Source organism: Fulmarus glacialis, unplaced genomic scaffold, assembly GCF_000690835.1.
Source record: "Fulmarus glacialis isolate BGI_N327 unplaced genomic scaffold, ASM69083v1 scaffold26488, whole genome shotgun sequence".
In the NCBI taxonomy this organism is placed as follows: Eukaryota; Metazoa; Chordata; class Aves; order Procellariiformes; family Procellariidae; genus Fulmarus; species Fulmarus glacialis.
The window spans coordinates 24,904-52,099 of NW_009228003.1; the positions used below are offsets into that span (position 1 = coordinate 24,904).

General features: G+C 40.7%; 1 protein-coding gene across 1 annotated transcript in view; it reads right to left on the bottom strand.

Moving 5' to 3' along the window:
* The window catches only part of LOC104072478 (caldesmon-like), a gene marked incomplete at its 5' end in the record, with an annotated part of 31,168 nt that extends 12,381 nt beyond the window's left edge, over window positions 1-18,787 (bottom strand). Inside the window, 7 exon segments of the mRNA XM_009583356.1 lie at window positions 3,263-3,403; window positions 5,041-5,296; window positions 10,141-10,289; window positions 15,289-15,372; window positions 15,999-16,323; window positions 16,325-17,059; window positions 18,641-18,787. Of these exon segments, the coding sequence (XP_009581651.1) occupies window positions 3,263-3,403; window positions 5,041-5,296; window positions 10,141-10,289; window positions 15,289-15,372; window positions 15,999-16,323; window positions 16,325-17,059; window positions 18,641-18,787 (1,837 nt within the window).
* Window positions 18,788-27,196: the final 8,409 nt, after the last annotated feature.

Here is a 27,196-nt window from a genome sequence, read left to right on the forward strand (position 1 = left end):
GTCAGCATCGCCTTGCAGAAGGTGCAGGCTGCCGCATCAGCCCGTGTTTCTTAGGAGACATTTTCTGCAAAGACAGGAGACATCCCAGGCTCCGAGTCTCCTGCCATTGCTTCCTCCCCTCAATGTCTAACAGCTTTTGCATTTCTGTAGTGGTGGAGCTCACCCCTAAGAGGAGACTTAGTATTGAAATATCCTGTTCTCTCCTGATTAATCTAGAGAATAGTTACACAAGAAGTTAATAACACTCCTTCCCAAAGAAAACAAGAGGAATCAACTTGTCTAAAAAGGAAAATGAACAAAGATTATGCAGGAAATCTCATTCTTCTACTGCAGCACCATTTGTGTGAACTAAATTAGGGAAAGCATGAGCTAAAGCGGGATGGGAGAGCAGCAGAGGTTGTTCCAGTCTTTGTCCTTATAAAAAAAAACAACAAGAGAGAGGGCAGAGGCTGAACAGAGGTTTGGTACTGCTGCTACTGCCCAAAGGGACTCCACCAGCCCTGAGAAATCCAAGCTGCTTCTGTCCCTGAGCTAGTGATGAATTTGGCCTGTATTTACTTTCCATGCTTCCTCTTCACTGTTCCCTCAGAAAGTACCAGCCCTGGTGCTGTCACTGGGAGGACTCCATGCTGCAGTAGTAGTTCTGCTGAAGTTCTCAGGTTTCAGGGAAATACTGTATTTAACAGTTAAAAAAACAGAAGTGGTCAACACTGTGTAGGCTGTGATATATTAGAGGCCAGACTAGATAATCACATTAGGTCTTTCCAAATATAAGCATGTATGTATATCATGTCTGTGTTTGTATACATACATTTACACATGTGCATCCGTGAGCCATGTAATACATGGAGATGAGTTGCACATCTCGGTCTCTCAATTCTGAGTCTGCACGTCATGCTAGTCCATGCCCTGCCTGATGGATAAATGCAGTGTCCATAAGATGGTAATATGCCACACTCCTTTTCAGTTTATCTCCCTTCTTTCCTTTGTTCTTCTAGTTCAGTTGGTAAACAGCATGCCCTACTTTCCTCATATAAGTCACTCCCAGGAACTTCTTTTTCTTCCCAAAACCTTATCACATCAGGAAGGACAAGGAAGGAGAAAAAGATGCTTTGCCAGATTGTAATCTAGCAGAAGTCAGAATGTGCACATGTATCATACAGTATTTTGATACTGAGCCTCCCTTTTTTCATTATTAATTCCAACCGCCCACCCACAATTGTGCATTTAGGGTTCTCACATGACTCATGACACATCTAACCAGATGATACGTTAATCAAGGGAGAAATATGTGCCAGATGCTTTACAAGTCAAAAGATAACTTGGGCAGTGCATAACAAGCAATGAGAAAGCCGTGTACCAACCAGGTTAGACCAGCCTGAGAAATGTCTAAATGAAAGGTAACAAAATATACTGTCTTCTAAAAACTGGAGTTTGACATCAAATTTGACATCAGGTTATTAAAATGAGATTATTCTCTCCTCAGCTATTGACTACAGAAGGCCAAGAAACAGTTTAGGGTGTGAAGTTCCACGGCATTACGTATCTACTCTGGCCACACACAGGCACCGGACTGGAATATGTACAGTATCACCAATTTCTCAGAGAGAGAAACAAAGAAAGAGAAAAAATGTGTACAGAGTTGCATATATCATTTTTTGTAACAAACAACTTCTACCTAACAAGCCATAAAAACCAGCAGCAATTATAATCATAAAAAAATTGGACCTTGGATGCTTAGTGACATTTGGAAAATTCCAGCTTTCCTCTAAAAATACATTTAGTAGAATAGCATAGCATCAGTCCAAAAGTTCTCTGAAAGCTATTAACCTCCTGCCAAATGCAGTGTATTTCCCACTCTCCCCAAAATTATGATGTATATCTTTCTATTATGTGTTTTCAAGTATAATTTCCTCTCTTCTGAGTCATCTGTGAACTAAAGCTCCAAATGTATGTCATAAAAGCATCTCAATAAACAGAAAGAAGAAAAAGAAGCCCTCCCAGGAGGGCTGAGAAGAAGCTGTACATTTATAGTGTCTGTTACTGACATGGTCTTTTGCAACCGAAATGGCAAGACCAGGTTTATCTACTAGGAGCAAGTCATGAAGCTTGGCAATCTTCATTTACAGCTGTATGTATTCTGTCCTTATATTTCAGGTTCAGATATGTCTGAGAAGTCAAAGGCAAGTCCAGTCAAAAGCATTTGGACACTGTATTTGCTAGAACTGGACCCAAAACAGTACAGGGCTAAGCTCCAGATCAATTCAAAGTGTAGCACTCTATGAGCGGAAATGTAATTTTGACCAAATGCAGTTTGTCACTCAACAAATATAGTTCTTAATCCCATGGAGATCCACTTCATGGTCCAATGAGCTCCTACCTGATAACCTCCTGCCTGGTTCTTTTCTCTCCTAGTGCCCACTAAGGGGCCTTTTTCGACAAATATTTTGGATTCTTAAATGACTAATGACACAAAATGAGAAAAGGAAAAGATAGTTGAAAACGATTAATAGATCTGTAGTTTGAGCTTGAGCTGAGAAAGCAACTGGACTGCACACTAAAACAAAGTTCCCAGTAATTTCAGTGGGGCCAGGATTCCTCTTCCATGCTGAAAGGCCATTTAATTGATTTATCTGACTTCCAATACAATATAGGCCACAGAAGACCACTTAGAAATTCCTGCAGCAACAGAATGGGTTTTTTTCCTGTTATGTAAGAAAATGAAATCCAGCCCGGTACTTCTAGATGTTATTTTTAGGGGGATTAGACATAAGCTAGAACTCCCATATGGGGCAATTGCAATTAATGATGATTAGGTTTAATATGCTTAAAGACAAAGTAATCTGGCAAGGAAGAAAGTAATTGTGGATATGGAAGGAGAGAGAAAACATTTGTGATCTTTATCTACTCCGGTTCAGAAAGCACTCCCATAATAAATTAACATTGAAAATCAACACAGTAATACAGCTCTAAATTTCCAAAATAATTTTCTCTTGAAGGTGAAGACCCTTTTTGGACATTTTTCATCAACAAGAACAGGTAAATCCCAGTCTAGACTCTATTTTTAGAAAGGATCTCTAATTTTCAATCATCCCAATGAATGAAGACTTTCAGCTGAAGGTTTCAGGCTAGGGTCTATTTCAGAGCATTGTCCCATGTCTGATTTCAAGTATTTCCACACTGCTTTGGTGTTTGGCTGTTGGTTTGGACTGCAACCCCCATTATTTTTAATGTACTATATAGATGTTAGTGGAGAGGCTACCTTGAGAGATGAACCTTTAGGACTGAAACATTTAAATGGCTTCTTGTCTTCAGATAAGCCATCTTCTGGCATCTTTTGACGTTTCTCAGCAGCTTCAGCCCTTCTCCTTTCAATTTCTTCCTTCATCCTCCTCTTCTCCTCCTTAAAAAAAAATGAATGGTCACTTATTTTTTCAGAAACTACATCACCATTACAGGGCTTTGCAGTCCTGCAAACATTTACCAAATTTTCTAAGAACAGATTTTTATGCCGGTCAAAAAAGTTCAGTGACCTATCTGAAATCTAGCAACGTATTGCTGCTAATCCATCACAGTGTTAAGGAAGCAGGGAAGACAGCTAGTCTGTGCTGCTTTAGTGTCTCCTCACAGTGAGGTCACCAAATTTATTGCCATATAGTGCCACGTAAAGAGAGAAAAAAGCACATTTATAAAAATACTCAAATTCAGTTTCTCTGTATCCTCATGTATCATCTTTGTACTGTTCTTCTGTCCATCTACTCTGGCACTTGTTGTGCCAAGGTTAATACTTCACAAGGAAAAATCAATAGGTGCCCAAAAAAGTGAAGATTAAATGCTTACAGTTTTCCCTCCAAAAAGATAACTTGAGTTTTTACTTCACAAGCTACAAGTCAAACCAGAAGCCCTCAAAGCACAATCATTGTGAGCACTGATCAGCAGGGTCTGACCAGCAAGGTATTGTGCAATCTCAGCATCTATTGAGTTCTACTGTAAAGAGCTTAGTATATTAAAGCAATTGGCATTCAGCTGCCAAACATTATTATTATTCATCTACCATTTGTTTTCCAAACAACTAAGATTCCTAAATGATGCACCAGAGATTTGGATATCCTATTTATAGAGTCCCTTGGCAGAGAAAGTATAAGCAAACAGATGTGCTTGGGTACTCAATATTTAAATAGACAAGAATATCTTCCTAATGAGATCTAGCCCATCGTAACTATATATAAAATTAGCATTCCAGCTCATCTTCAGCAGACGAATTTTGACATGTGCTTTGTAATTCAATTTGTGTCGTGTCAAAAAGACACCCTGAATAAATTAAGAACTCTGTGGCTATAACACTGCGCCCAATATTTTGCATGCCCAAGAAGACAAGAAATTCGCAACTATCACAGATGAAATCCTGACTCGTAAAGACATTTATTAGAGCCCTATCTTTCCTGAGGCTAGAACTGTAACGTTTCTTTCTACCCTGGATGACTGCATGTTTTACCTCGGGTCCTCACTAGAGCATGTATGTGATGTGGTCACTTAATATCAAATATGGCATAGTTGCAGTTAAATCTGAAGGTTAGAAAATGGGGTGATTTTAATGCTGGGTAGTATATTTGAAATCAAGGTCTGTCGCGACAGAACATCTCCTGACAGGCACTAAAAAACAACGATGCCCAGAAGAGCACACAACCCAGAGGGCCCAGGTGAAGGGTGCAATTTGAAGCACAGTCACAGCAGCAATTCCCCACACAGCAACATCAGATCCAAGAAGGAGAAGCACACTTCGGCCTGTATGCTTGGGTTTGGTCTTGCCTTCCTTGTTGCAAGCTCCTTCCTCACCTGTGAGCCAGTCTCCCGTGGCCTCATTCTGCCCTTTTGTTAAATACAGACCCATTGACCTCCAGCCCCACCAACTTCTTTGCCTAAAAGTGTCCGTGCAGACACTGCTGTAAAGAGTTATCAACTAATGCAAGGCCAATGGACGTAAAGTAATAACAACAAGGGAATAAAAACAGAGTCCAATACTTCATATTTTACACTTACCTCCTCTCTGGCTTTTCGCTCAGCCTCCTCCTGCTTCTTCTTCTGCTCCTCTTCCTCCAGGATTTTCCGGCGCTCCTCCCGCCTTTTCTTCAGTTCGTCCAGCTCTGCCGCCGCCTCCTGCTGCTTCTCCTTCAGCTTCTCAAACTCCTCGTTCTCGCCTCGGCGACGGCGCTGATCTTCTAGCCGCTTTCCAGCCTCGACCTGAGACCCCAGCTTCGCTTCCTCGGCATTTGCGGTCCCTTTCAAATTGGAGCGGCTGGCAAAGAAATGGAAGGGAAGGTGAGGCGCCATGGGTTTTCCCTTCCTGGCCAGAGCCACCCACTGCCATGCACTCACCACCAATATGAGAGCCTGGCGCTCAGAGATATTGCCTTATAAGACCTTTTGCTCCTTGCAAACTACGACAGGCCCAAAACATTTTCATCAGGAGTTAGTAGGCTGGGATACTACAAGGAGCACCTCTCCCATCTGCTGCCAGGAATGAAGGACTCGTGTGCTTCTGTGCACAGGAGCTGCACCACCCTGCCTGAGAACTCAGGCCACCTCCATTCTTAAGAGAATTCAGTAACTGAGCTTGAAATATTTAACATCTCATGTAACTTCAGCAAGAGGTATCATATCTCTTCACCATCTCTATGGCATACAGTAAACTGTTACAGTTTCACACCTCTGCTCTGCAGTTTGTGTGCAGAGGAAACATTTCCAAAAGCATGTTATACTTCATAGAGAAAACAAAGCAATGGAAAGCCATAACTAATTCCTCTCTGTTGATTTTAAATGAGATAAATTTACGTATTAAAAAACTCTTAGCAAAAATATTATGCTATGTTCTGTGTAATAAAAGATGCACTAATCCTTTGCTTTCAAAGGCAAGTATTTTTTATAAACGCTCTAGAAAAAGACAAGCATCTTTGGGGACAGAATAAATTACTTGACTTAGGGAAAACAGAAGGAGACAGGAGAGGGGAGAGAATCTGACAGCTCCAACAGTGTTTTAAAAACCTAAAAAGGTTCCTATCTCATCTGTAACACCTATCACTTGAACTCTCCCAGCCTGTATGAACAGAAAGATTCATCAGATCTTTTGCTGATATTTTCCAGGGAAAATATGACTTTTTATTAAGGAACTGGAAATTATTTATTAATGGCAACTTTCCACAGGAGAAAACCAGAAGTTTTCCAACCAGCTGCAATATATGAGACAGAAAGAAAGAATATTAAAAAAAAACCAAAATCAAACCAAAAAAAAAAAACAAAAAACAAAAAAACGACAAAGATTTTGCATAGGTGAAGTGCATATTTCCAACAGAGTCAGATAGCATCGCCTAGTTAAACAATTACCACACCAGTCTTTAGACAAATGTCTGCTCCCTGAGTGCATTTAATATTACTGCTGACAAGGAGATAGGTACCTAAGAGGTATCAGTGTGCTATTCACAAGAGACAGAAACGGAAGGTACTTACCGATTTTTTTTTTAAAACTTTCTACTCTGTTCTGTTGGCACTTAAAAAAACTGGATATTAATGACTTCATTAATGCGACCAGAGTGTTGCAGAATATAATACCACAAGACAGTACAAATCAAGCGTTCCAACAATAGCAATAACTGTTAGAGATGATCAGATTAGAGATGACAACATGAAGAAAAAATATCATATAAATTTGCAATCCGGTGAATCACACCCAAGCCTGCAAAGGTACTCTTCATTCAGATAAGTGCCTCATCTAGATGAAGCTAACCATATGAAATAGGCTGCATTATCTGTGGTTTCAATATCACAATAGAATCTACTAACACAGAGCCCTCTGTCCCCGTATGACCTTACCAAATTAGATTAAATTCGGTTCTATCGGGGCATGCATGATTTAGGAATTGTAACATTAAAAGATATATGGCAAAATTGCATAACCAAACTGACGCTATGATGTGAATTCAGCTGCTGTGCTTCATCTGTGCAAGTTCAACACTGAAGTAGTAAGACCTGGCACTTATTTTGCCATGTGTTTACTTGGTTTTAGGAAGTCTTTTCTATGCAAGAGCGTAACATCACAAAGCAAAGCTAAAAAAACCAAAATGTCCCAGAGATCTGTGAATGTATGTACCCCGGTACATTGTCATACCTGATTTTCCAACGTAGAGTTACAAGTACATAATATATATTTCCCTCATATCACCTTATCACAATCCTTTTCTACTCCAGGCCCTATTCCTGAATGTGCTTTTGCAGTGGAATCACTTAAACCATGAAAGAAGAACCACAAGATCACGCTCCACCATAAGCATCAAGTTAACGTAAATGGTCACGAATAAGGGCTTGCATCAGGTAGCGACATCTAAATAAAGAAAGGAACTCATGCTTTTTTAATGAAAAATACACATACAATTAACTAAAGCATTGTGAGAAAACATTGGAAACTTTATTTGAAATTTCATTTAGCCCATTCAAAAACAAAGTGAGAACCAATAGCTGAGGTGTGAAGTATGATTTTGGGTGTCCAGCCTGAAATACCTCTGATTCAGTTTGCAGAAGTACTGAGAACCCAAAATATTCCACAAGCCTCTATAAGGCACTAAGTATTTTAAAGGATCCAGTGCATCTATCCTGCACAGGCCATGAGAAATCCCTGGCTATTTTAAGACTTTCCTGCTTCATTGCAAGGTTGTAGCCTTTATAGTAAACATCCTAGGAACTTCACTTTTTTTTTTTTTTTTTTTTTCCTTCTTCTCTTGGTCTCTGAAGTCTGTGTTGCCAGCCCACCCAGACCTGCAAGCTTTGGGACCAGAGAACATGCAAGAGGTCACTTCTGATAGACATAATGATATCCCTGGCAATGGCAAATACTCAGCCCTCAGAATTAAGAGAACAAAGAACATAACATTTGCCAAGATTCTTTTAATAAATAGCCACTCTGTTTTATATCAGCACAGAAGAAAGGTTAGTCCTCAGTGACTTCAGTGCAGATAGCCTCAATGAAATTAACAGCTACTCTCAGCTTTCAACTGATAAAAGCCAAAGTAGAATCTAGTCTTTTTGTTTGGAGACCTCAGGTGACTATTTTGTCCTCCTTACAAAGAAGGACATTTAAAGTTTCTAGCTTATTTTATTCTCACGCAGCTTACAGTACTTCCCCTACTGGTTCTGCATGATCCAAAATAGCAAACAATAAACTGGCAGTAATTCCCCTTATTTTCCTCCACCTCCCAAACTCCTCTGTTTTCAACAGATTCTGGGAATCTCTGTTGCCTACTGTCGACATTGGGAAATTAATATTGAGATGCTGGGTGGAGGAAGAGTTTCGTAAGCACCTCTTTGGTGCTAAGAAATGAAGTTGGTTGCCAGCTTTCAGACAAGGAGGAAAAGGAAAGAAGTGGTTTGTGGGAGCCAAAAATGTCAGAACAATGTGAAAAAACACGTTATGTCATATTTAGGACTTTTGCAGTCCTGTATGAGAATAGGGAGGAAGGCAGGTGGGAGGGAAGATGGGAAGGGGAAGCCATAAAATGGGTTTTTATTCTGTATTTCTCTTACTGACTGATGTAGACAAACAAGACACAGATAAGATTTTTCTTTAGCCTCCACTACCCTGTTTTATTCTCAATCCTCACCACTGAGATTTAGCCAAGTTACATGCTTCCTAACTAGTATCTGATATGTTCAAGTAAAAACAAGACGACAGACAGTTCCAAACAAAGCCCAACAATGTGGGGGCAGTTCATTAGAAAATAGGCCAACAGCCTTAATTCATACCTAACAACCCAACGAACACTAGAGTCTCTGCTGATGTTGCCAACTCAAGTCTTCTACTCAAGCTGATAAAAGGCTATTAAACAGGCTTCTTCCCACATTTGGGAAATAGTAGAAGAAAAACAGAAAAAGAAAAAAAAGGAGTGGAAACTCAAATCTACATTTTGCCACTAAGGCCTGTCTCCCACAGGAAGTAAAGCAAATGAAAACACAACAAAAATATTTTTAGAAAACCATTCTCATGTTATTGATGATGTGACCCAAGTCATGAAGCAGGACAGTTCTGAGCAAGGCCGATTTCCTGCTATTCCATCTCCATCTCTGTCTGTCTTTTGGCCTTAGGTCAGGGTGTCTCCAGAGACTTCTGAACTGCATTTTATTTTGAGAAAGTTTGTTTTTCCCGGAAGAATCACAAGCGGAATGCTGAGATACAACAGCAAATCCCATCTACCATGCACAGATTTCTAAAACTGCATGGAGAGCTTAACCTTTTCTTTGCCTGTGTCAACATAAAAGAGGAAGAGAGGTGCAGAAGGAAAAAAATTTAGATTTCTAACCTATTCATTCCTGTTTTTCTGCTAAAAGGAAGAACTTCTGCTCTGCTTCATGTATCTCCTCCTTTTAGCAGGCAGAATCCTTTTTTACTAAACTTTTTACTAGAAATTTGTTACTTTCATTGAATTTCCCAATATAGCCATAAGGCCAATATTTCCTTGAAAAGAAAAATAAAATCAGACTGTGATACAGCTTATAAGACGACAAAAAATAGAACATTTTGGCTAGGAAATGACCTGCCTGAAAAATCACTTTTATAGAGAAGCCATTAATTTCAAGCTTTGCCTTGAAATCAAGAGAGACGCTCTTTCAAGAGTTACCAACTGGATTGTGCTCCATACTGATATGCAGAGTCTGATTAAAAGCAGTTGGGTAACTGGAAATAGGTTACGTCAGTAAAGGTTGAGATCTGACTTAAAAAATTAGAGAACACAAAATCTGGGCTGTGGTCATTACTGGCCTCTGTGCAAATATTAAAAATAAATGTCCTCCAAGGAAGGAAAACCCCAGCAGAGCAAAAATAAGCCACTCGTCTCTACTGAGGGAGCAAGACTATTATTTACATCTGCTTTCTGTACTTCATTTTGCTACTGCAACAGTGTGGGGGCAGTTCGTTAGAAAATAGGCTCAAAGCCTTAATTCATACCTACAACCCAATGAACACTAGAGCCTCTGCTGATGCTGCCAACCGAAGTCTTCTACTCCGCTGCTACAAGGCTATTAAAGATAGACCCAGAGATGGCCCCCCTCTCTGCTCTGCTATAATATAAGCAAGCCCAACGCTCACTTGGAACTTACCCAAAAGCATTCTCAGTAGACTTAAGTTTTGGGACAGTGAGTTCACGTTCTCCGTTCTGTGCCTTTTTTTCAGGAACTCCCTTCTTACGATCCCAGATACTTTTCATTTCCTCTTTGGGTGCTTTTCCTTTATCCTTGTCATCTTTTACCTGCTCAGGAGATACCGTAAATCACAGGACAAAAACAAAAAACAAACAAACAAACAAAAGAAGTCACAGTGAGGAATTCTAAATAACAGCAGAGGAACACAGATTTCTTGGTATTAATGATTAACTAAGCAACTGTCTTCAGAATGTTTACATGCTTTATGGCAGTAGTAGTCTGTAAAGCTCTAAACTGTGACCAACCACCACTCTGCTGTCCTGCTCTGAATTCAAGATGAAAACATCTTGAATAACATTATCAGTCTTCTGTGAAAGTTTGTTGCGGCCATGGGACTATGCTACCACATTGCTTCATTCTGCAACTGCACCCCACTGAGGCACCCCAACCCTCTTCCCTCCCACTGCAGCATCATTCACCTGTTGCCTATTAAGATTCTGGGTTGCAAATTCTTTGGGACTAGGCTTGTTGATACATTCTTGGTACAAGGTTTAGGGCATCGGAGCAATAAAAATAACAAATAACCTTCACCGATTGTCAAGTTTGCTCGACAAAGTTCACGCTCTTTTCAGTATCATAGCAGATGGATACTTAAGTATTGCAAGAAAATTATCTTTATATCAGAGTAAAACTTACTGTGACAAAAAGCACAGTCCTACCAGGGGCTAGTCATGGATAGTGTTATCAGACATGAATATTTAATCCTATGAGGAAGCAAATGTTCTCTCTGGAAACACTAGAGCAAAAATTCCTTCTATCCTTACAAAGCATTGTCCTATAATTCTTAATAATAATCAAGTATATTTAGTGCATGGATTTCACTTTCCAGTATTCCTTCAGAGCTATGAGCTTGAAGTATTTCTCAATACCACAGATGGCCTGAACCCAGCATGCTGAGTCATGGCTAGATGCTGATAAGAGGAGGAGGATATGGATTGATTTAAGTTCTTTATCCTCATGTAGAATTACTCCCACTCAGTTAGTTAGACTACCAGCCTAAATAAACTTTCAACAACAGCAGATGAAACATTTACCTCCAAAATTTTTTTTTTTTTTCCCCAGCTCTACCATGTTGGAGGAAGATTCTAGCTGGCAAGCAAGAAATACCTCCTGCGAAAAATTCATATGAAGACCTTTAGAAAAAAAATACTTTTGTCCCTTGGAAGCCCGTTGCCATCCCATTTGCTAACTAGAAAGAGAAAGAACTTCCCTAACAGTCCTGTCTGCAACACAACTGCTGCACCTTGAAATAAAAAACTAACACACACCACACCACCACCCCCCAAATCAAATCAAAATTCTATCCTTCCTCATCAAAGAAGAGCTTCTGGAGATGCAGTATTATCAATAAAGGATGAGTTCAGGGTCTTCAAAGTCAAGATCCTCCTGAGGCGTTGTATTAAGCCACTGAGTAAAGTCCCAAAGTCAGCCTCTGACTTTACCTGAGGCCAGTTTGCTCACTCACAGAAACTCATATGATGGACAATGCCAAGGTGGCACACACTACAAGTGAGTACTGGGTCGTTAAACTACTTGAGTAAATTTGCCACTGGTGAGGGATGTTGGACACAACCCACAGAGACATTCGCTCTGTCCTGAGAGCAGGCAGCAGCAGCGCAGGCTTTCCCCACCCTCTCCTGCCAACGGGCTTCAGCCACGACCTGGCAGAAGAGTCCTGACAGACAAGAGGGGAGTTCAGTTTCCATGACCATGCATTCTTTGGCCATGATGCTATGACCACTAGCAAACAAGGCCATTATTGCTAGCAGCCTCAGGGAATGGTTTTCTGTTTTCTAGGAGCAGGGCTGAGACAACCAGGGCTATTCATTGAGCCTAATGAATGCCATCATACAGTAACATCTTTTGGGTGCTCCCAAATCTGGGCAAGATTGTAGCTAGTGATCATGTTCACAGCAAAAATCTCTGCTGCCTGTTAGCAATCTCCTAACCCTTCAGTCCCAGTCAGGGTGATACTGAAACCGGCGATGTTGATTGTTGCAAGATTTCACATGCCAGGATGTCTGCATTGGGATTTTGAGAGCATAGGATTTCCTTTGCTGAGATTTTCATCAAGACCTTTCTAAGTCTCATTAAAAAGCCAATACTTCCAGCTGCCTGATATATTGAAGTCCACTGGGGAGGTTCATATCTCTTACATCTTAATTGAAATCGCTGAGAAAACTAATATTAAAACAATATAGTTTAAAAATTAATAGGTTAGGAAATAGCATTTCAGAAGCCAGTAGAATTTATGGTAATGTGCCTGCACTTGAGAAAACCATTAATACAGCTTGGCCTCTTTATTCAAAAAGACGATAAAACAAGATATTACAGAAACATTTCACAGCTTTCGGGCCCGATCCTTCTCCTACTAATTTTAATGCCAAAACAGAGATGGATTAGCACAGAAACAGAAACCATTGTGTCCCATTCCAAAGGCAGGCAACAGAAAAAGTACTTTCCCTTGGCTCAGTGCTTCCCTAAATTACAGGCTAATTCAGCTTCTGTTGAATTCAGTAAAAAGGACTAGACTGACTCCAGTGGGAGTAGACAGGTGGTATTACCTGAACTGAAAACAGTTCACATGCTCTCATGAATCTTGACCATCAAGTCAAGATAGAACACGACCAAAAGCATGTTTAGCTGATTTCCAGCTTCATTCATTTATATTTTAATCTTGCTCTACACTGCTTCTTTCCTGTTAGGGTGTTATGCTAATATTTGAGAGTTGAGATTCCTAAATCTAGTGTTAGAACACCTTCAGATCGTAGTGAACCAGTTACTGAGGTTGGGGCCACTTGGCAAATTTGATTCCTTATTTGGGCTCAATTACTTGGTGACTTAAAAGCTGTGGGCATCTGGGCCTAGGGCTTCCATTTAGAGCCAGCTACCATACCCAAATACCATGAGAAAAGCAACTGTTGCAGCATGTCTAGCCAAACTGGAAGCAGGAAATACCAGGAGTCTCACATCATGAGAAAGCTTGTTCTTATGAACTTTCCAGGCCACTTTTGAGAACCAAAAATTGTGGGGCAGTTCAGAAAAGGAGACAGATTTTGCTTGCTAATTTGATCAAAACCTGAACTTTGAAGGCCAGATTTTGGTCACATTAGGAAAGGGCATGTGGTTGTGTTGCACAACTGCAAAAGCAAAATCTGATTATGTAATACACTGTATTCCTTCAGGATCTTGTTCATGATGTACTGCCATCCTCTTAACTGCATATATGGTTCAGAAATAGGCCTCGTTGAATTTTTATGTCCTTCTGAAGGGGGGAAGGAGTGGAGATGGGAGCCTGACCTTGACTTGGTTTAGAGTCTGAGATTGTCAATTTTTCTTCACAAGCCAAGAAGCAACAACTGAGATTTTTCAGAACTGAGCAAAACACTTTGAATGCTCAGTTTGTTACACATGCAAAAGATTTACCTTTCAGTGGATGGGTATTCAGCATTGCACTAAAAGTGGGACTCTTTTAAATTGTCTTAGCTTGAGTATCCAAAAATGGAAGCACTAAAATCGCAAGTCACTTTTAAAAGTCTTACCAATTTCCTGGAATAATCTAGCCCCATGGCTATGGTTTAAAAGCATGATGAGAGCTCCAGTGGGAATTGACTGAGCTCCACATAAACACAAGCAGGATGATTGTGTCTCAAGTCCCCCCCAAAATCAGTATTTGTTGTCAGTTACAGCCTCCTTTTTACATTTACTTGTAATATTCAAAGATAGTGTGCAACAGTGAATATTACAAGCCGATTCTGTCTTCTAAGAACTCTTAATATAATCCATCCCTTATTTTTTGCGCAGCTCTTTCCTCTGCTTTCGCAATCGGGTTAATTTAGAGTAGAGTGATTGTTTAGTTTTTCTAGTGCGCTATTTTGAAGAATCTCCATCAGGTCTCATTTAACTCTTCCCCTTTCTAGAGTAACTTACTCTAGTATTGCCAATCTCTCTCCCTGTTCATTAGGAACCTTTCTTCTAACCATCTTCATCACTTCATTTGCCTTTTCAATCTCATGTGTACCTTACCCAAAATATAATACCTTGGATATGATACCCTGCCAGCAAGGCAACTGGACATAGAACCTTGTGACATGATTTGCTCACCTTCTGAGGGTAAGCTAAGCATCTACAGCATGTTCTACATTAATCCAACAACTAAGGACACTGGACCGCACCCTCTACAACCCTCAATGCTCCCAAGCAGCTGGAGAGGCAGCAAGCTGCCTGTTACTAGATCTCTGTGTTGTGGCTCCCCCTTTAAGCCACACAGGCCTGGCTGAACCCAAATGGGTCCAAATCTCCAAGGCCCTGACCAGTCTTGATGTCTGATTAGAATCAAGGGATATTTTGATACCTGCTGCATTGAACCAAAAACATAGTTGCTACACAACAATGAACGTGGCTACCTGTATCCAGCTGTGACCTGAAGAGTAAATGGTCCCCAAATCTTATTTACTTACCATACAGTAAAACACCATGGCACCAGGTCCTGTGTTTACAGTGGAAATGCAATGCAGTAAATTTTGTAGATTTTCTCTTTAAAACAAAAGAAGAATCTTGTGTGTGCATGGTTTATATCATGGGGCGTTGCAGTTTGGGGGAAAATAATTAGTTAAGGCAGTCAGGTCGCCAAAGGGCCTAGATGATGATTATTATTATTATTATTGTAAGAGTAGGTCTCAGTCATAGGGAAAAAGTTCACAGAAAAGTGGGAGGAAACCAGGGAAGGATGATTAGTTGATACAGTCCTGAAAAATTCATCCCTAGGGTGCAAACCATCCTTGTATCATTGACCGAACTGAGTTTCCTGAAATATTTTTTCTAAGACAAACAGGATTTGGTTCTAAAGCCCCAAAAGAACAAAATACTTAAGCATTTACTTCATTTTAAGCATATAAGTAGCTTCATCCCTATTTATTCCAGCAGGATTACCCACGTTCTTGAAGTGAAGCACATGCTTAAGTACTTTGCTGAACAAGCAACATTCAGTTATAGGTCCCTAATTTATTTTCTTATCTCGAGTTTCCAAAAAGGTTTACAAGTTACCTGATCTTTTTTGGAGGTAGGTCGGAGCTTCTCATCTGGTAACTTTTCCTTTTTAGCTTCCACTGTAACCTCTTTTTCTTCCCCCTTTGTTTTTGGGGTTTTAATAATTTTTTTTTAATACAAAAATATCACATCTGTTTGCAACTTTTGTTTCTCCACACTGTGTTCATGTGCAGCCACATCTCCATCATATGCTGCTGTGCCCACATCTCCGTGTGCAGTTGTGTTCCCTCCACCCTCTCCAAATGCTCCCATTCCCCCATCTGGGCCTTTCTCCCTTGCGTGGCATCATGCTCACATGTCCCAGCAGAGAGCCCTCTCTTGTGGTTGCATTTAACACACACGTTCCTCACACAGTTTACCGGGTGCTCATAATATTTTGTGCCCAGATGTGTCTGCCTCCACCTCATGTGTTACTGCATTAGGCCCGTTTATAGCAGCTGAGAAAAAAAGACAGCAAAAAAACATGCAGAAGTCTGAACATGCAGGTTTTCTTTGAACGATGGAGTGAGGTCAGGCATGTTGTGCACTGCATTATTGGTAAGCAGAAGTAAGGAGCTTTATTTTAAAAAAGAGAGAGCACGAGTATTAGTCATTTCAATGCAGGAATAGATCTGTGAGGAAATTCCAATTCAATCTTTTTTTTTTTCTTGCATTACATTTCTCACAAACCACAGGTGTCTTATTTTGGTGCAAAATGTTTACTGTACCTGTTTTCTTAGGAAAGCTGCTTCAGGTTTTTCCTCTTGTACTTTCTTCTCTTTTACCTGTTTATCTTCTATTTTCTTTTCTTCCATCTTTTGTTTTTCCTTTAATTTATCTGCTTCTAGCTTAGCCTTTTCTTCAGCTGCCCTCTTTTCCTCTTCTGCCTTAGCTTTTGCTCTTTCCTCAGCTGCCCTCTTCTCCTCTTCTGCCTTAGCCCTCTCTCTTTCCTCAGCTGCCCTCTTCTCCTCTTCTGCCTTAGCCCTCTCTCTTTCCTCAGCTGCCCTCTTCTCCTCTTCTGCCTTAGCCCTCTCTCTTTCCTCAGCTGCCCTCCTCTTCTGCCTTAGCCCTCTCTCTTTCCTCAGCTGCCCTCTTCTCCTCCTCTGCTTTCTGTTTTTCCTCAGCTGCCTTCTTTTCTTCCTCTGCTTTTAACCTCTCCCTTTCTTCTGCCTCAAGTTTCTCCCTTTCTTCTGCTTTCTTCCTTTCTTCCTCAGCCTTTTCCTCATCCCTCAGCTTCTCTTTATCTACACCATCAGTTATACTCTGCTCCCCTTCTGGCACAGCATTTGTATCATTCTCTGCTTTGTGTTCCTCTGCATTTATAGCTAGATTTTTTGTTTCTACTACCTCTTCTTTATCTGTGGATTTTTCTGCTGTCACATCTACCTGATTTTCCTCTATGGGGACCTCCTTTGGTTTCTCCTCCTGTACCTCCTCCTTGTCTTTTTCTTCTTTTTTTTCCTCTTCTTCCCCATCTTGCCTCCAGTTGTTCCTTTGGTATGATTTGGTAACCGTTTCTGTTTCCTCAATCTCATAGCGTCCTCGGCGTGTTTCAGCCTTTTCCTCTTTCCCCATGGTCTCGTTTTCTTCCACATTGTTTACTTCTCTCCTGCTGGGCAGTGACAAGCTCCCATCTGTGATCGTGGGGTCAAATTCCTTTTGACGTTCCATGGCTTCCTGTAGACGTTTTTGGCGTCTCTCCTCCCGTCTTGCCAGTCTCTCCAACAATGCAGCTTCGTCATCTGTTCCCCCTGTGGTTGTAGTACGCTTCGTTTCCTCTTCTGCCACACTACATAAAAGTGACAATTTTGCATTAAAAAAAAAAAAAAAAATCTTTTTAACAATGTATGCACTTAGCTGTTTCTAGGAAAAAAGCTTGCTGTAACATCATTCCATGGTCTGAAAACACAACAGGTTGCATACTTCGAAATTTAGCAAAATAGTTGCGGGGATTAATTTTAGCTTTTCTATATGTATAGGAATGCGATGTTTCACAATGTCAGAGCCTGGAAAGGTTCCCTTCTAGGCGAGCTCCAACAGCCACTGAAGTCCCCAGGAGTCTTACTGACCTCAGTAGGCACTGGAACAGTCCCTGATGCTTGGAGCAGCTGAAACATGAACAGCCTTGAAAAATTCATCCTCCCCCTCTGCACCCTGCAGCAGAATGCTTGGAAGACCTTAGCTTGCTTTAAGGTCCCCTTCAGCTTGGCCTGAGGCGTACATGTCTTATGCACAGTCTTCCCACCAGGCAAAATTTTTGAAGATGCTACACAAGCAAGATACTTTCTGACTTCAGTGAACTTCTTTAGCAACAAGAAGTTACTCCTTTTCAGCAACAACATCCACAGATACAGTCCATAATGGGATAGCTTGGCAATTAAGGGTGCAGTGAGGTTGTGATTGTCTGTACAGGGACAATAATCTGTTAGAAAATGGAGTGAGCAGAGCACCTAATTTAAGACATGCATTCAACACCTGTAGGTATCAGGACTGGATCTCGCTTCCAGTCCCTAGAGGTTTTTTGACTCTTTCAAAATTCACCTGTTCAATTCTCCTGTGTGCAGGTTTCTTCCCTCTTTCTAGCTTTTTTTTCCCTCTATTGTGGAAAAAGATTATAATCTACAATCAGAAATGTTGCTGTTTTCCTATCTATATCCATTCTCCTTGTCTTTAATGGAATGCTACTTGTGCTCAGTATCTATTAGCTTGATATCACAATGTTTATTTCTGGTCTGCTCTATCAATTGTGTTATGGCTACTGGAAATCTGCATATATTATTTGTGACTATGTGAAACTGAATAAATGATGGACAGACTGGAAGGCCAGCTCTGCCCACTGAGCTTGTGACAAGGCGCCTCACTCCATAAGCTTTTCTGCTGTTTATAGCTGTATGACCCTGACAATGCCAGATGAGGGCTGAGGTCTAGCACTCACACCCAGTGCCTTGCAGGCATGTTTCAGCGGCAACTTGAGGCCTCGGTGCCCACCATGACACCATGGCCCCTATAAGGAGGACAAAAGATGTGGAGGTTTGTGAGGCCAGAGGCAGTCATGCCTGAGGGAATGACAGCGGGATGCATCAGAGGTATTTCCTTCCATGAGCCCCAGCTGAGTTACCCCACAAACAGCCCTGAGGACACCCTGGGAATGAGTTATGAGTATGGCCTCAAGCCCAGCTTCAGTGATGCTCCCACCCCACTGTGTAGACACCGCCAGTGGTGCTCCTCACAGTGTTAGGTCCTCTTCAGAGCAAGGATGGTCAAACCTGGTGCTTAAAATTTATGTAGCAAAACAGACCTCTTCAAGATACTTCTCTACTCTGAACAAAACTTACTGTTGACTTGTCAGTAAACAACATCAGATGTTTACCTGTTTTGGGCATTAACTTCTGATTTCTCCGTTACTTCTCCTGATAGATCTCCTTCTTCCTTTTGCCGCAGTCTCTCCTGTCGAGCCCGTCGGCGACGTTCTCTGGCGGCTTCTTCCTCATCATCATCGTTTCTCTGGTAGGAAAGCCTGCAACAGAGCATTAGGGATATGGAAAAAAAGGGGCTGTAGCATATAGGACACTGTGACTGAAAAATTACAAGAAGCATGGCTGCAGTGGCTGTGCCATATGCTGTTTAGAAAATAAGCTGTCAAGTTGAGATGCATAGTTTCAAAGCTTGGTTTTGGGTTTTTTTTTCAGAAATGAACTTGACAAAATAGTCATAGTGAAGGCAGCAGCCACACCATACTGTCACTTTGCTCCTAGAAAACACCAAAACCATAAAAGCCCAGCTCCGTAGCTGAGCAAACATCCTGCTAGACTGCACCATGATCCTGCCAGAATGCACACAACAGCGTTTGAGCAGACTATCGCTCAAGCCCATGTAACTGAAACTGAACTTAACCAAGCAGCTTTTTATTAGCGGCCCTCTAAATATAACATGCTTAAATTGGTGACAGTATTCTAAAATTGAAAGACTAGAAAGCAGGGAGACACAAGCATGACAACGGCTCTCAGTGCTCGGTTCTGAGTGCCAAACATCTGACACCTACAAAATTTTTGTGAGCCCGAAGCCCTGCCAGGCCAAATCATACAAGATCGCCGCTGTGATGAAAGCCTACAGCTGAGAACCCATTGTGTTCATCTAACCCAACAGATGATTACATTTAGTTTCATCCTACTTGAAAAGGAAAGCAAGACATTACAATCCTAATAATCCTGCAGCCCATTCAAATCTTTGCTGAGGTGCATTATTACTGTGTGAGATAAAGGGAAAGGCCTGCATTCCTCTTAACTTTTTGTGCAGGGAAAGTGAAATAGGAAGCTAACATGTGCCAGACCCAGTCAGGACATTCGTTTACTTTGCTTCCAGCAATGATCTGATACACAATGGTTAAGAAGTCACCTTTCCTTATGTAGTCACCCATCTAAGTTAGCTGTACAACAATGCACATAGAGAAAAAAGAGCTCTGCACCGAGTAAAAACAAGCACAGTTAAACCTGTGTTTCAAGGACTATTTTAACATTAAAAGCAATTAAAACATTTTAATTTAGTCATGAATTGGACTCTTTGGGTCCCAGGCTCTCCCATCGCCTTGTTCTGATACTGCTTTTCTCCTTTTCTGAAAGAAGGGTGAAAGTATAAGTTCAGCAGAGATTGAATTATCCCAATTTTCCTTTAAAAATGAAAAATCAAAGTTAAAAACCAACATGGTTCAGCCACTTGCCAGACCTGGAACAGCGTTTTCATCCCATGCAACTTTTCTCGGCCTCAGCGTATGAAGGATTTGATTTGCTACTTTCATGCTCCACTTCAAGAGCTTGCAACCTTTTCTTTGTAGAAACAGCTCCTCTCAGAGGGTGAAAACCATGAGCAGCACAGCCATGAAGGATCAGAGTAGAGGAAAGAGGAAGAAAGGAAAGAGATGAAATAAAAGCACTAGAGGTGACGCAGGGAAGGCAAGGAAAACCACTTCCTGTCATTTGTAAGCAATTTAAAGGGGGATCAACATTTCATTTAGGTCTAGAACAGAAAGCGTATAAATACAATCATAAACCAATGGGGTCTTTAATTTGCAGAAGAAAGAGACTCTCTCTGGAATAAAACTGCATTAGCAAACTGACCACAAAAAGCCCACTTGTTAGTAAGATGTTCTGGCTGCAAGAAGCCTATGATCTTTTTAGCACTGAACTCCAAAGGTAAGGGCACAGGAGAGGGCATGCTGCTCTTAGCCTGTGGCAGCTGGATAATGGCCATGACTGAATCGATTCCCAGTGCCTATGGCTCAGGATTTGTCTTTGCAGTGAGACCACAGGAGGATGAAGTAGTTTATCCTACTCTCTGTACGCACACAGAACACTCTTACACAGCAAGGAGAACAACCACTTTTAAAAGCCTCTTCAAAACACCTGCTTAAAAACCACCAGTTGCTCAGAAAACTAAAAAAAGAAAGAAAAAAATACCCAAAGCAAAAAACTCCCACCAAATGGTACCCATTAAATAAGTCAAATGAAAAGAGATATGTATTTCCTGCCCTTGGACACTTATCACATAGATCATCTGTTAAGAAAGCTGACAATCTTTCTCTATATCCTTTTAAGTATATCCACTACCTCACTGCATATCACAGCGGTTTCCTACTGTGAGCAAGTACACCAGATATGGGCTCCACCCATAAGGATCACCTTAAGTATTCAATTCTGTTCACCAGCTTGGATGCATGAAACATCCCCAGTAATCTGGAAACGGTCATATCAACAATTAATAGCAGTATTTTATAGATCTATATCATATTTTCTTTACAGTTACGTTAACACTACTTCCCAGATTGTACTTCTACAGGCATTTTGCTTGCTTGGGAAATACAAGACTTGCTGGAGTAGACCTGAGTAGCCACCACAGACTGACAGTAGAGTAGGCTGAAAATGGAGGTTCAGGTTGGCTATGTTAATTAATGGGCTAATGACCACGCTGTGAGCAAACTGACAGCAGGATCATTTATGAAACGATTCAACATAGTCACCCTAACTGCCATTGACTTTCCATGAAGAAATTCAGTCATAGGAAAGATGGTGCAAGTTAGACAAATGCCATTTCTGCCCATGAAAAATAAGCTCTTCTGACTACATTGTTCATCTCGCCATTCTCTCAATCCCCACGCACTGAGTTCATTCACCCTAACTCAGCTGGCACACCACTCTCTTCCTTAGTTATCTAAGTAGTCTCCTCCTCCTCTGCTGCCTATGGTGTCAAACAAATTTCACATAGAAAGTAAACCACAGGCAAACACATGAATTCGTGCACCCTCCACTGGGCGTGGGAAGACTGACTCAGTCTCCCACTGTTAGAGCTCTCCCTAGCTACCCATCACAAGCAAAATCAATTGGGAGCTCTTCAGAGTTTATCTTCCACTTGCCTACATCTTTTGACATTCTTTAGACCAAGAGTAAACATAATAAAGATTCCAGCTCTGTTTCCCATTCAGACAGATGGGAATCTGATGATCCACACTGGCCTGTGTTGTTTCTCCACCCTTGGAGAATAGCCTTGCTGCCCAGCATGCATACACACCCCACAACTAAATTAAACTAACCTTATATCCATTTGTCACCTTCTGTGTAACAGTTCAAAGTCTTTGCAGGCAAGTGTCTCCCTACAGTTAGCTGTTCCAGCTATCTCAGGCAACGAGACCACGAGGCACAGTGTGATCTCAAAGAGGTACGCCAAGCCTTCTGATACGCGACACCTCTTATTAAGTATTCAGATGAAAAGATGATGACTTGGAAACCATCCTATACCTTGTTACCAAGGATAACACGCCTTTGGTCTAAATGTCAACTAAAAGAAAAAAAAATAGCAGAGTGTTGGCTGCTTCTCCTGTTACCTTCTCTATGTTTCTGACATGAGAAAAAGCAGTGTAACCTCTGTGCGTTATTGATAAGTTGTTCTAGTAAAGCATTAGTGCTGAGTCTATCATACCTCCCACGCAGCACAACTCAAGTACAGGAGACTGAGCATCTCCTCTACGTGAGAGGACATCTCCCACCACGCTAGGTAGGGATAACAAGTAACAACAGATGTTCTGCCCTGTTGAGCGGGTAGGACAGATTTATATCTCCAGGATTGAAATCCCAAACCTCCTGAAGTCAACAACAAATCTCCTGATTATTTGAGTAAGTCTGAAACGTTACCCTTAGACTGAATGGGGGGACTCTACAGCCTAGAGTGGAAAATAATTCTGCTGGACTGGGAATATATGCGATGAGGCCATCTGCCTCAGAACTTCTTCAGAGAGATTCAGCACCCTCTCTATTTTGTGTCGAGCACTGAATTTAAATAAAGTTATAACCCAGTAAGAAACTTGGTAATAGCTAGGATGATTATGAGGCTGAAGCCATTTCATACAATCCAGCTTCAACTGGTTTCCACTTGAAACCGCAAACCAGTTCAAACATTATCTGAGGCACTTTGGTTTTAGAGTTTCTTGCCCAGTACTACTATGTTATTATTTATTCTCTGAATTATGACAGCACTGAAATTTCCTGATCAAGCTCAGGGACTTGCTACAGTAGGCATTTTATAAAGAGAGGGGAAGATCTGGTCCCTGTTCTAAATGGTGTGTATTCTGATTAAAGAGAAACTTAATAATTTGTAGCACTACCTGCCCTCAGTGTGTCGTAAGCTAAACCTGATGAATCTAAATTCTTTTTCATTTTTCACAGGGGTGGAAAAAAGCAACGCCTAATTTAAGCTGGATCACACTACTCCATTCTAGAGGAAGCAGGGAGAAAGAAGAGCTCTGGATCTGAGCTTTGATTCCACCTCAAAGGTGTCAGAAATACATGAAAAATTTCCAAACAGAACAAAAGCCTTTAAGACTAGATTTTTAACTTAAACAGGCAACCCAGATCTGCCTCTTCTTTCCCCCATGATTCACTCAAATGCCAGTCTGTCTTCCCTTTCTCCTGCCTGCAAAAACATCTTGCATTCATAGCACTGCCCTCTCAACACGTACCTCAATTAGATGCAACTGTACCTATTCAGCAAGCTCTTCCGCACACAACTTTGTTATCTAGAAGCCTTTACATCTATTAGAGATTGATTTTCTCTGTGGTCCACCCCAAGAAATGAGATCATTCATCCTGTATGAAACTGTTGCACCTCCATTTGCAATCTAACCTGCTTCTAAGACCTTCACCCTTCATTGCCTAACAACACCACAGCAGTTGAAGTGACATCTGTTGACTTCTATATCTCCAAACTGATGACAGATGGAGGACGTCAGTAAAACGTCCTTGATGACAAATTTCACTGCCAGACTCAGTCTATAGAAGCTGCATTTGTTGGCCTTCTGTGCTCTTAGAACGCCCTGCTATTTACCCAGGCTCTTCCTGAAAGGATGGGCGGGGTGAGGATGGACTCTGTTATAACATCCACTGGGGAGTGCTCTTTGTGTCACTGCTGATATTCAGTCCCCTTTTATTTATGATTGCGTATGTTTTTAATTTTTTTATTGTTCATTTAATTTGTGTTATGATAGGAACGCTTCGAAACGTGGATATAAACAACTGATCAATCTTCACCTCAGAAAAATATAACAAATACACATGCTTCCAGAGGATTATGCCTCTGTCAAGCTTTGCGTGTCAAACATCAGCTGTATTTCGTTCAAGTCATATCTAAAAATGTGGTGAATGGTGGGGGGCAGTTGTGAAGAAAACTGTTTCTTCTAATCATTCCTCCATAATTCAACAAGAGCCGCCAGCATTCTGCTCAGACCTGCTCAAGAAGATTCATTTTTATGAAGGAACGAGCAGAATTTCAGTCCAAAATGCTCATGTTTCAAAAAGATGTAGAGAGTGAAAACAGGGGATTATGCTGGAGACATGCAGACATGCCACCACAGTTCTCAGTCCAATGTTGTGCATGAATGCTGTTATTAACACCCGTATTTTTCACATATTTCTCAATTTGACATGCACCATTTTTTTCACATTGAATGTAGGAGAGACAAGTGGATAAAATTAACCAATGGCTGGAAATTAAACCCAGACAAATTAAAACTGGAAATGAAGCACATGTTTTTAAGAGTGAGGGTGATTAAATATACAAGAAATGATGGAACATCCATCTCTTGCATCTCCACATTAAGATGGATGCCTTTTTGGAAATTATACTACAGTGAAATACCAATTTGGGGGTTCATTATGGACAGAACTTGGTGAAATTCCATTATTTCTTAGGTAGGTATGGAAAGTTAGACTAGATTATACGGTGGCACCTACTGGACTTAAACACTACCATCTTCCATTTACAGAAGGTACGTGCCTTCTCATTCTGCTCATAATTTACCTCTGTCTCACAAATATTTTTACTCTTTTCACCCACACATCCTCCGGAGCTACACAGCCTATACTCCTGAGCGGGCAAATTACCCAGATATCCACATAGTTCTCTAGGAAAAATAAAGACTGACACACCTTTCAATGCATTCCCTTCTCATTTACATCATTTTCATACTGTGTGTTTCTAATATCCTTTCTTATTTTTCATAGCTCCAAAGAGTTCAAGGATTATTATTCTTCTGCTGAGTACCACTTATTCAATGGGTTAGCAGAAGAACGTTCTTTCTGTCAGATCTTGCATCCTTAATTTCCTACCATATCTTTAGAAGCCTTTCTCCTACTTTAAACCTCGATCTAAAATACCTAAAACATAAAACAATGTGCATTTTAACAACTAATTTTTTTGTTTCAGCTGAGCAAAATCTTTAGATTATTTACATTGGTTAAGGATCTGGCTGTGAGATTGTTATCTTGTTTGCATGGCAAAACAGTTAAGCATGGGAAAGAAAAAGTCTTCTGAGAGGTCCAGCTTGTGTACATTCTTCTTTATGGTTTCTTTCCTTTTGATGTTTTTGACATTTAGTTTTTTCCACAGGTAAGGAAAGAGTAGCTACACTCATCCCTTTAACAGTTTGATTCTAAAAAGCTAAGGTGCAAGCAATCCACATGGAAGAATGAAGCATAAAAAGTGATATGCAAGCCAATAACCACAAGGGAAAATGACTCCACATTGACAACAAAAATACTTGGTGACTACCAAGTAATTCATGCCAAAAGTAGCCAGAGATTTTATTTCATTGCTGAAGATGGCACTGAGGCCTCCAGGACAGATCTTGGCTTCCCAAATTACTGGTTTCTGTTAAAAAAGTAAGTTTCAGTTGCATAGACGCCCAGGATTTCCAATGCCTTGTCTCATTTCTTGCAGTTTTCTGCTCGTAACAATACTGCTGCTTTGGTTTTAGATTCAACCCCTAAAACCTGGGCCTCGTAGTTAGAGCCAGTCTGTAACATCACTGCATCATTCTGCACAAAGGCAGGATGACTCATGCACGCGCCTATTTTTTTTTCCCTCACGGCTGAAAACTGATGATCTGTTTCATAATATGAAATGCAAGCAGATTCTCCAACCACATTCAAATAACTCTGGTGAATCGCCTCCGAGTACCTCAGCATAAATCGCACGCAGGGCCGCTAACATGAAGGGTAAAAACCTTCAGCTACTGAAACAATGTCAAATTTGCCTCCAACATATATTATATTTAGATAAAAGCGCTTGTTGGAAATGTCCCAGGGAAAAGCATGTAATTCTCTCAATATGTGAAGTCTGTAATGCTCTGCAGTTTTATTTCATCCACAATAGACTTGACATTGACCTGTCAGTGAGCAGTGCAGTACATTTAACATGTTCTAATTTAGAAGTTTCACATGAAAAGGGAAAAAAAAAAAAAGTAACTGGGCAGAAAACAATGATTGGCCAAGTGCCTTCTAGCTGATAACTATTACTTTTTTTACTGCTTTCACTGAAGCTTAGTGGAATTCACCCAGAAATCTGTTTCCCTGGCAGATGACAAGCATGCAAAAAAGTGTACAAAACACTAAGTTTTCAAACTTAAAAAAATGGGAGCAAAACCCAATTGCTGTGCATACCATTGTGGCTGATGTGGTATTTGTTGACTCTGCAGCAAATTGCTTTCTGCTTGCTGCCACCACCTCCAGTTTCTAGTGCTTTACTGCATATAAAATCCAAAATAATTTATGCCACAGCCTTACCCAGTAATATTTCGGGCATATGACTTGAGAATAATGGGCATTTTGCCTAGCTGAGGCATAAGTAAGGACTTACAGGATTCCCCCCAGAATATACAATCCACAATTGCTACAAAGCCAAATCATAAATTTTCTTTCTTGTGGTTTTGGGCCCCAGTATTCCATATGGCTTTCAAGGCACATTCATACCTCAAATTGCTAGCTTACTGAATGTATACAAAGTTAAGATCTAACTCCTCCTTTTTTGTATTCTATTGCAAATAAAACTCCAATTGACATGATCGAGGGATTTACTCAAGACAGAAGAAATTAAAAATGAAGAGACATGAGTATTTGTAAGTTTAAAAAGTTCCCCTGCATATTGAGAATTGTGGTCTTTCTAGAAAATATGCAAAAGATTTGATGAATGAAACCTACATTTTCTTACAGGCACCTTTAGGCAAACTGATGTCTCCAATGTGTCATGCTCAAGCTAGAAAGTTCTGCATTTCCTCCAAACATCTTTTTAATTCATACAAAAAGATCACTAAATGAAGGCAAGGGACGGAAGGAAGGCACAAGAAGGATTTTTGTTATTGGGCCATTTCTTATCCTACATAGTCATGTCATTAAACTATGACCCTGAGGTAGATGTAGGCAGGGACGGATGCCCCATCAGACAGACTGTGGAGAATCTGGAGCAAAAGCACACACGGAACTCTGCAGCCTTATGGGGAGGAACCCAAACAAGAGCACAGGACCATTTTTCATGGCCCAACAGCAATTTTTCTATATATATATTTTATATGCATACATATAAGGCCAACCGTATCCTGGGCTGCATC